Genomic DNA, 11,452 nt, shown 5'->3' with positions numbered 1-11,452 from the left:
AGAGCAGAATCAAGAAGTTAATCAATAAGAATTCATCTGTCATGTTTCTGTAGTTTGGGGGGTAGTTTTTATATTATTATTTATATATATATATATATTATATCTGATACGTCCTTGTGGTTGTTTTTGTGTGTATACTGTTTACACCGTTTTTTTTCCTTGTGTGCTATTGCTGTCGGTCTGCCATCTGCTCAGCACTTTGGAACACGTCGTTTAAAAAGGGGCTTAATAAATGAAGATTTACCTACTAGAGTGAGAGTGATTGGATAATGGGTTCCAGGTATAAACTCTTCGCGTAGTGACAGTTGTCAGTACGGCGGTTACGCCACCAGGTTTTATGATATACCTGTACTTGCATATCAAATATGGCATCGGTACGTGACATGTAAATAAATGGCTCTCGTGTCTCTTCGTCCTCGTCTGTCTAAATCAATGCCAGAGCCTCGCAGTGGTAAGCCAAAACCTGCAGTCCTCCACTCTCAGATCCCTAATCTTGCCTTGTTTTTTTCCAACGTCAAGTCTATCCTTCTCTTGGATTTCCGTTCACCCTCTATTGGTCTCGTTTCCTTGTCTCCCCCAACCCCGTCAGGCCCCAGTGACCGGGGGGGGGGGGGGGGGGGGGGGATGCAGCTGCAGGGATCCCAGTCCAGGAGCACCCCCCTTCCCACCCCTCCATCTCCTTTCTCAGCGCCCGCCCACGGTCGTCCATCTCTCCCCCAGGATACACTGTCAAACAGAAAAGGCTGCCATGGCCCGAGAAGCAGAAGATTCAAGTGTTTTGAAAAAATCGAAACCAAATTTTCAGAAAATCCATTAGGTGCCACTTTAACACAGAAGAAGAGTGCGCAACGAGATGAAGCTTTGTGACAGAGAGAAATAGTTTGAACAACTCATATTACTGGAATTACTGGATTACTTGGAAGAGTTATAGCAGCAGTGTGCATACGAGTGGAAGCCTGAGTTCCGTTTAAGTAACAGGATTTCTCATTCATTCGCTGAATCGGTCTCCATTGCACTTTGTCCGAATTACCTTTAAATCGATACACCGACTTAGCCCGGAATTCCAGACCCACATCTTGAAAGCTGTAGGGTCTGGCAACGAGTAATTAAAATGGCCCAACTCGAGGGGCGGCACCAAGTGTGCATTTGAAAATATCACTACACGCATTTGGATAACACTACGACCAATCAGAAGAATACAAGGGGTGACCTATCCAGACCAGCGGAGCTAACCAATAGATAAGACTCTTGCCGCATCCGGTCGGTAAAACAGCAACCCTTCCGGCCCGCCTATATCAGATACACCGATGTGATTGGTTAATGTTCAGATCCAGGGGAATCTGGGAGTGAGTATATCGCTCGTTCCCAGAGTGACTCGCTGAGCAAATTCAAATTTGCCCTTTTTTTATTTCTATTTCTAGATTTTGTTTTGATTCAAATCTTTTCATTTTTTTTTGGGGGGGGGGGGGGGGGTTAACGGTCGATCCACATGTTGACATTTCTTTCTTCATGCTCTCCGAGCGATGCTCCGCTGCTCGCTGCCTTCCTGCCGTCTGGCGTGCAGGTGAGGCCGAGCGGCCCTGCCAGCGACCACCAGCCTGGGTCCAGTCCTCCGCAGGAATGTGGCGTGACGGGCGTCTGCTGACATTTTTCCCCCTGGTAGCAGTTCTGACCACCAGTTTGCCACCCACCCACCCGTCCATCCATCCTTCCAGCTGCCCACTCCAGCATCACTCACCCCTCCCTTCTCATCCACACACACACACACATACACACACACACACACACACACACACGCAAGCATATAATCCTATGCACCTGCAAGGGCTCCGCACACCGCTGCCTGCCAGGAGTAGAGCGTGTGACCTTGCCGCTCTGACCAGAGAGTCTGTGTGGGAGAGAGAGAGAGAGAGAGAGAGAGAGAGAGAGAGCGATAGAGAGAGAGAAGTGTGGTTATTGGTGATACCAGACATTAAAAACACATTCTGCTGCAGGCTCAGGGGGGCCAGGGGTCTGGGAACTGGGCTGCGAGGCTATTTTTGTGACCCCATGCTCTCCCCCTCTGGCTCCCCCGGTGATGTCACGCTGCCTCGTTCTCCCAAAAGGGAACACCCCCCACCCCGCCCCCCCCACCACCCCCCCACCACCACCTCCACTGCAATACAAAGTATATAGATGGGTTTCATCATTATCAATGTTTATCATGCAAATAAGGCTGTGTATAGGCAAGATAGGGGCCAGCTTTTTTTTTTCCTGCAAGGTTTCATGGGACTGATATCATCCAATGGCAGCGAGACAATAAAAATCAAATCCAAACCATTTGTAGTCCGCTGAGGCAGTGGATGTGGCAACACGGCCAAGAAGCTGGGAATAGCACTCGTGTTTACAGTGAAGACACCCCAGTCAGAGTTGTTTAATTTAAATTAGTGCTTTTATTCTTGGTATAAAACTTGATTTTTCTTTTTCTTTCAAGGAAAATTGTCTATTTCAGATATTTATTCAAATTTGATTCCTCCTTCATGCGTTGACTGGATCTGGTTCTATAAAGTTAACTTTTTTTATGCTATAACCAAATGAGATGTTTCGGAGTTCACAAACACAAGACCATACACGCACGGTCCCCTATTCAAAACAATGATGAATGAACATGAGCTACTCAGGCTGGCCTTTGCACCGTGAGCCATGTTTGCTTTCGGGGGGAAGCAATTGAGAAACATCATGGAGTGATTATCTCTTCTGTTTTCTTATGACTGTGCCCCATGCACGTTCAACCTGTTGCACTCTGCCTTTCTCACACGCACTCAATTTGCATACAGAGGAAAAGCATTATCTTTCTCACACATACTGTCGCTCGCTGACTAGCACACAAAACACAATATGCATACACAGGAATCAAAATACACACCCCGATCATAAACAAAATCAAAAGTATTTTCTCACACACACACACACACAAGTATTTTCTCACATACACACACAAGTATTTTCTCACGCACACACACACACATCATTTCTCACACACACACACACACAAGTATTTTCTCACACACACACACAAGTATTTTCTCACACACACACACACACACACACACACACACACACACACACACACGGATCAGGACAGAAAGACAGGGTCTTGGTCTCAGGATGCTTCATGTGTGTTCCATTAGACGGCAGATTAAAACAGATTTTGTTTTCCACATCAAAGGCCGACATGCTCTGGGATTTTCTCCCTCTCTTCCGTCCTCCTCTCCTCCCCTTCTCCCCCCCCTCCCTCCCCCTCTCATCGCTCCCCCTCCCCCCCTCTCCGTTTCATGAATAAATAATAGGAGATAAACACAGGAAAACGGATCTGACCTTTGAACCCTAGACATATTTGGTGTCGGTTCGGGGTGACACACCTGGTGGACGTCCCCAAGACACAAATGTAGCTCTGGTGTGTTTGTGTGCGTGTGTGTGTGTGTGTGTCTATGAGTAGCTGTTCTGCCGCACACATCTACTGTACAGTGTGCAGCAGGCGTGAGAACATTTTCTTGTGTCTAGTCTCTCGCAGCTGTGTCGGCTCTACGTGGAACCCAGGCCTTCGCCATCCCCCCCATTATTTTCACACATTTGTACACAAAGATTAATATCGATCCTGTTTCTTATTTGTGTTATTAAGAATGAAAAAAAAAATCAAAATGGTCGGACCCCTGTTTTAGAAGACACGACAAAGTGGGCTCCTATTGGCTGGCTAGTCTTCATGGACATTGGTTTGTTTGAGTTGTGTTGTTTTGGTTCAGGGTAGCCTGAACGCGGTGGCGTCAAAGGCCTCGTTAGCTATTGAATAGAGCACTCCTAGACCAGGACCACCGGGGAGTCGGACCAGGAAGCACTAGGGGGGTTTAAGGAGGAGCAAGATGAATGAACAAATAGAGGAGGACAGAGGCCAACAAACAGGAGGGTAAGAGAGAGAGAGAGAGAGAGAGAGAGAGAGAGAGAGAGAGAGAGAGAGAGAGAGAGAGAGAGAGAGAGAGAGAGAGAGAGAGAGCACATGAAAAGCGTCGGCAGTTTGAGGCCTAACAGGTGACGCAAGTAGGAGTACAGGACAGAATCACATAAAGACTTGATAAAGTAGGAATGACGGAGAGGAGTGAGAGGGAGAGTGGGAGGGGAAGGGAAAACTGAACCATTTTAACCGTTCAATTCTCCTGTAACGGACGGGCCCAGATGGCTTAGAGAGAAAGAGAGAGGGTCTTTACGTTTGGGGACAAAGAGGCGCTTGTGGGTGACCGCATCCGAATCTGTGGACCGAACAGTGGGAGGGCCTACTTTGTGTGCGTTCCATCACACACACACACACACACACACACACACACACACACAGCTGTGCTCCGTATTGTCCATCTACAGGGTGTAGCGGGCCTGAAAGGGGGATTCAGATTGATGGAATGTCCGGGGACCCGCCTCCACCGCCCTTGAGACATGACGTCAGCCCCAAGTAGGAAAAAAACACCCCAAAACAACCTTTCTCAAAGAGAAGTGGCCCCCCAGGGCCACACAATTAAAGAAAATAAGAGAGAGAGAGGAGGGAGAGAGAGAGCGTATTAGAGGGAGAGACATGGGGAATAACATTATTACATGGAGCAAATCAAATTAAAAAGGAGAATTGAGAAAGTGGCCAGTAATAATAATAATAACAATAATACTACGCGGTTCTGGCAGTGGGGATGCGAGGGAGAGGACTGTTAATGTGTCCGTCGGTAAGCACACGGCTACAGGTTTACTACCAATGCATTACGGTGACTAATGACCGTTAATGCCCGGCAATTACCACACGGGTGAGAGGGAGCGGGAGTGGGAGAGGCCCAGCGCCGGGTCGGCACATAAAATAGATAGGTCGTAAAAACAGAACGCCAGGTCGAAAGACAGAGGGCCAGCCGGTAACAGACATGCTTGGAGATCTGATACGCACCTTCAAATGCTCCCACAGAGGGAACTGCACCAGCGAGAACGGGATCTGCGCGGAGATAAAAAAGGAGAAAAGGGCACAATGTTAATGGGGTGTTCTCACAGACACATTTCAAGCGTTTACTGTGATCGCCGCCTTTTTTTTTATGGAGCGTTGCACATTATCTGAAAGAATATGTGCCCAAATACTTGGCCTTGGATTATATTATCATTAGGAAACTTTGGCTGTTGAGCTTTGTTTTGATGAGAGAGAAAAAAATACATTTCCCTTTTAAAACAGATGTTTCTGTATTTAAATGAGATGACAGAAAAATGCAAATGTGTGGAAAAGTACAGCGTATTAAAAGACTGGCAGGAGGGACGCGGCTGGCCAGCGCTCAGTTGACTGGCAACAAGAAGCCAAATATAGTGGAGATCAATGACACTGCTGCCAAGGAAGTGGTCAAATGCCATGCAGAGACCACACACACACACATACACACACATGGAAAACACATTTCAATGACACACACACACACACACACACACAGGCCCTCCAAACACTCCTAGGCAGAGCCACAGTAAGCGATAGTCTGGAGTATCCGGCCATATTTTGGGTGGTAGAAACCACACGTGGAGGAGTGAGGAAAGCAGGGGGAAACAAGACAGAAAATAATAAACAAGGTGATGGTGTGTGCGGTGTCATCAGCCTTTGAACAACAGCAGCCGTTTGCCAACCCCCAGGTCTCAGGGGCTTTCGATGGGTTAAGGGGGGGGGCTTTTAAATTGACAACAACTAGAGTGAGGGTGTGAAGAAGTCCAGTTGAAGCAGCACATTAACAGTCATTTCCTTTCACCCGATCCTACCCTGCTTTTTTCACACTGGACATCGATATGAATAAACTACAAGAACACTGGACAGCCTTCCCTCTGGCACGGTCCGGTCCACAACTCAGCTGGTCACGATCCTACCAGATTTCTCTGCTCCTTGCAACCCTCGTTTTATCGCTTGCACACACACACACACACACACACACACACACACACACACACACACACACACACACACACACACACACACACACACACACACACACACACACACACACACACACACACACACACTCTTGTGTGTGTGTGTGTGCACTTTTTCTCTGGGTTTGTTCTCATACCACCCAAGTTGAAGACATAACTTGCTGGCTGTTATGTTTGGATCGCTTTGTCTTTCTTCTGGGGGGCAGCTTGGTTTGAGACTCGGGGAACACCGATCAGGGTTTAGGTATTAGTACGCTCTGCAGACACCCCTAAGGGCGGCAACATACCGCTATTTTCAGTCTATTAATCTCTCGATTATTTTTGATAACAGAGTCTAGAAAATGTCATAAATAATAGCAGATGCCATCAGAAGTTACCCGAGTCCAAAGACATCAGTGTCTACGTCTTCATTTTGCTTTTGCTTTGCTTGCTTTTGCTACTTTTCCATCCACTATATCCATTAACTCTATTTGAATTGAATGGCAAAACATTTACCAGCAAATGTTCTTTATTTGTACTAGTTCAACAACTCCGCCTAGCGGCAACGTTAGCAGGCAGGAAGCGAGCACTCCCAAAGCCTCAGAGATGATGTTGCAAAAAAAAAAGTAAAATCCAACCTAAATACTAATGGAAGGAAAAGGCCAACAGTCCGTTGAGTGCAGGTCTGGTATCCAGCCTGATAGAGGCGGGGTGTAGGACAGGGAAGGAATGGAGCTTTGCTCTGCTCTCCCACTGGAGGGAGGGAGGGAGGGCAAGTGAGATTCAAAAAAAGAATAAAGGACACCTGTCTTGTATTACCACCATGATGAGTTCAGTCTTTTTCCAGAGCAGAGCAGGGAAAGAGAGAGCAAAAAGAAGAAGAAAAAAAAAGAGAGAGAGAGAGAGAGAGACAGACAGAGAGAGACAGAGATGAGTTCTGCAGAAGTTCCAGGAAGAATGATCCTCTGGTGATTTATGACTACGGTTTGACACCCCTGGCATGGCCCCTGTGTGCATGTGTGCATGTGTGCGTGTGTGTGTGTGTGTGTGTGTGTGTGTGTGTGAAACAGAATGCCTGAGTGCTACATGTGGTCAGATGATATTGATGAACTTTAATGGAAGCACTGACGGCGAACACAGACCACACACCGCACACGCCTAGCGCAGGCATGTGTATGCAAATGCTTACCAGATCAGGGTGATGGTAGGAATCCATCAGGTGTGGTGGATAAGCAGTTTAGATAGTTACACAATATCTCCATTACACTCCAATGATTCGCCTTTCAGGGACGACGATGAAACCAATACTTTTTGTTCGGGCCCATCTTGTTCTCACTGACTCAGTCAATTCTTTTTGCAATATTTCATTATTTATTGGTGCCCAACAGATAATAACAAAATACAGTGTCAATGCTTTCTCAGCAGGCAAACAACTCGGTTCTCCTTTCAAGGGAACCAGAGAAAAAGTGTTCAGTTCGTCCCACTTTTGGTTTCAGATGGAACTTTCATCAATTCCCAGTAATCCACCGCACTGACTGCACATACTAGGAACACATTTGGCCACTTCCCATATAGCCTCTGAGCGGTCTATAGTATTTGTGGCTGCTGTGGTCCACCTTCCACACGTTCCTAATCCAAAACCCTTGATTATACATCATCGTCATGAAAAAAAAAAGATGGATTTTACGGGGTTGAGCAACCAGTCTGCGGCGGAGCGGAAAGCGGTTGGTGTTTTGACTGAGGGTTTCCCTCTGGTTGCCAGAGGGCTGAGGAGCTCCCTCCAGCCCCGGCGGGGGCGAGCAGCCGCGTGTTTCTGTGGCCACATGGCCAGCCGACGCCGCACCACAGCAAAGGGCGGCACGCGCGGCCCACACATTAACGCATTGTTGAGGTTTCGGAAAACACGGCCCCGTTAGTGGTTGACTAACGGGGCTGGAAAAGGGAAATGAAACAGAGAGACAGAAACGCGAGAAACAGACTAAGTGATGTGTTCCAGAGCGAGCGGCCCACTGGGTTGGTTTACAGTGTAGAGGTTGCATTACGAGGGCTAGAACGCCGAAGGGAAGCATTTTGTGGTTGGGTTCCCCTCTTTAAAAGCTACCAGGAGCAATATTCTCCCAGCATGACCAAACACAGGCACTCTCTTTAATGCTATGCTTCCATATTATAGTTCAGCAAGAATAAACTCAACGAGTGCTGTGCATTAACACATTAGGCATTGAGTGGCTTCAGTGGGTTTGTAAATCGGCCAAGTGTTTTATGGGACTTTATGATGGTTTGGAATGTTTCTCATGCATCCTTAGACTTTACTCTACTTGTTGTTATTTAGAGCTTCATTTAAAGTCATTTTTACTCATTCTGGCCTAGCAAATACACAAATCGAAACCCTCCTGATGGTTCCATCTGTATAAGCACCCTTTTATAGCCTGGTCGAAGCTGTATAGGAGCTAGCATCTCTCTCTCTCTCTCTATCTCTCTCTCTCTCTCTACTGTAATGAAAATATGATGGTGCTGCAAGTCAACAGCAATGTGTTCCAGAAGGGCTGAGCATCATCTGCCTCCCAGCCCACAAACATCTGTGTTGTCCAGCCGAGCCCCAGGGGACCGGATCCCACTGCCTTGCAACACACACACACACACACACACACACACACACACACACACACACACACACACACACACACACACACACACACACACACACACACACACACACACACACACACACACACACACGTTTGTGTGCGTTTATTCCATCTTTTAAAAAGGCATTGCACTTGCTTGCACTCTTGAATACATTTTCTGCTGTAAAATGGATTTCACGGATTCATGTGTGTCCAAACACACATACACACACACACACACTTTGTCGTGTTTGCGTGCGATCAACATTGACAGCGCCACTTAGCATGACTGTCAGGTACTATATCATCAGAACACAGAGCCTGTGTCTGCTGTGTCATTCTGCTGACAGTGTGTGTGTGCGTGCGTTTGTGTGCGTTTGTGTGCGTGTGTGTGTGTGTGTGTGTGTGTGTGTCTGAGTGCTAACTGCATTAGCATTCGGAGGAGAGCGGTGCTGTCACAGGTCCTTAGGCGCTTCGCGGAGGGCAGAAAAAACACATGTCAAAATATATTCACGTCGAGCCTGACACAGAACAAACCAGTTGGCTGCAATTTGACAAATGACTTTTAATAGGTCATAGCACAGCCCCCGCATACCAACGAGCATCCATACCAATCATCATCTCGCATGAAATATGGTGCTATGACGTGCGGTTATTGAAAGGCACCTGCCACACCTCCAGCTGATCACTATCGAGTATCGAGTATTCACGCATGCCATGGTGTAGGCGTGGGTGAATACTAATATTGTGATTGGCTGGAAGGTAACTTTCAATAACCACACGGATATGACATAGTCGTAGCAGGTAAGCCCAAATTAAACATTATCAACCCTTCAACTTTATTTATGTGAAATACATATATTAATAGCAAACAGATAAATAAGGCAATAAAAAATTGTATTTTTGGCAAACAAAACGTATAAAGAATAAAGCATTAAAAGCACGAGGCATTAAAAGCACGGACAAAATAGAAGAGGACAAAACTAATCAAAAGTATTTATTCAGTTTGTATTCATAGTCTATAAATTAGTGTGGCTGACTTTAAAGACTTTCCATTGCCAGGTATTTAGCAAGATCTTCTCTATTTACTGGAGTAATAAGGTCACTACTGTAATTCATATGAATCTCATATTAACTGATCACGTTTCAGGCATAAGTCAGCCCCAGATATTTCTCTGGCTGGATCATTTGTGTTTCCAGGAACAGGACAAATAGTGCAAGCTTAAAGATTTTATTTTGAGATACAATCGCCCAAATGTCAATCAACACCTGCATTCAAAGGTGGCCATGGTCTGGGCAAGTTTTCTAAGAGGGCGGTACCATCTTAATAACAGGCAGGATACAATAGGACAGGATAAAGTGGATGAAGAAAAAGAAAATGGAAGAAAATGTGGAAGAAGGTAGAGGAGGAGACGGATAGGAGTCAGATGGTGAAGCCATCAGTGGGGCTCATTCAGCATGAGGGATCACTGTCTCACTCACACACACACACACACACACACACACACACACACACACACACACACACACACACACACACACACACACACACACACACACACACACACACACACACACACACACACACACACACCATATGAGTTAGCGAGGAGAGCCTTTAGACTAAATCCACATTTATGACCTGCTAATGCACTGGGCCTGCACATGGGAACCAATAGCCCAAAGCTATACACATATATTTCCTCTCGATCTCCCTCTCTCTCTCTCGCCCTCACTTGTGCGCTCATTCCATCTGCTCGAGTCACCTAAAACATGTCAGAGAGCTGTCAGCAGTGACACAATCATCGCAGACAGAGATAGAAATCAGTTTTTAATTTGTTTTAGGCTTGATGGAGTCATAAATCATTCCTGGGAGTGGGACAGGTGGCACTGCCCCCCAAGCGTGTCAACGGATCATTCCTAATCACCGTTTGATGGGTGCGGTAGCGGTGGTTGGGGGCAACCTGTTTGGTAACCGATGTTGTTCCATGCTGGATACACATCAAGGTACGCAACTGCTCACGGAAGAGAGGTGACGGCCCCACCTCCTCCGGAGACGACAGTGGGGCCTCCTTGGTATTTCTTTAAACACACCGCATACAATTTGTCACATACCTGCTTGCTCTCGTTAATTGTGTGTACACACCAAAACACCAAAAAATCTCTCCCTCTCCCTCTCTCTCTCTCTCTCTCACACACACACACACACACACAAAGACTTATGTTTGCGTGTGTGCGAAGGGTTCATCCGCGGTTCTTCTCAGTGCACATTTCATCGTACGACGTACGTTCAAGACCAGAGTTAGGCTTCGTCGCTTCCGTTCTCGGCCTGTGTGAAAGCCAAGGTTGTTAATCGTAAGCCCATAAAATCGTTCTGTGTTGTGCCTCTAAACATGGCTGTGTCGTGTGCGTACTTATAAATATGAGCTAATGTCACACCACTTTAAGTAGTGACAACACGCGTCACGAGGAACCAGGGACCCTACCTTAACATATGGAAACACACACACACACACACACACATATTCAGCAGGTGTGTGTGCAGCACATAAGTGCACCCATGGGACGTGGGGCTCAGGGCCCTTTTGAATAAATAAACACATAAATAAAGTCAATCGATAAAGGGAGCGTGATCCAACAGTGTGAGCCCTGTGTTTGGCCTCACACTTCATAGGAGAGGCCTGGTGGAGAGACTCTGTGACACACATAGCGCGCGCGCGAGAGAGAGAGAGAGAGCGAGAGAGAGAGAGAGAGAGAGAGAGAGAGAGGTGGGGGTAAGGGGGAGAGGGGGGATAGTCTGGCTTATATTACTTCTCTCTAGGTGGTTGTAGAGCAAGAAGCCAAGATCTGCTCTCCCGCTTACAGAAAACAGACCCCCATACACT

The 11,452-nt window shown here is 46.8% G+C and overlaps 1 protein-coding gene across 1 annotated transcript in view; it reads right to left on the bottom strand.

Annotated features, from left to right (window-relative positions):
• Positions 1 to 1,681: 1,681 nt before the first annotated feature.
• slc25a26 (solute carrier family 25 member 26) overlaps positions 1,682 to 11,452 on the bottom strand; it is a 29,553-nt gene continuing 19,782 nt past the window's right edge. The window contains exons 6-7 of the mRNA XM_084463929.1: positions 4,955 to 4,999; positions 1,682 to 1,888 (exon numbers count right to left, since the gene is read on the bottom strand). Of these exons, the coding sequence (XP_084320055.1) occupies positions 1,811 to 1,888; positions 4,955 to 4,999 (123 nt within the window). The 3' untranslated portion in view covers positions 1,682 to 1,810. The remainder of the gene's footprint in view (positions 1,889 to 4,954; positions 5,000 to 11,452) is intronic.

This window comes from Micromesistius poutassou, assembly GCF_964030765.1.
Source record: "Micromesistius poutassou genome assembly, chromosome: 2".
In the NCBI taxonomy this organism is placed as follows: Eukaryota; Metazoa; Chordata; class Actinopteri; order Gadiformes; family Gadidae; genus Micromesistius; species Micromesistius poutassou.
This window is presented reverse-complemented; position numbering and strand designations above follow the sequence as displayed.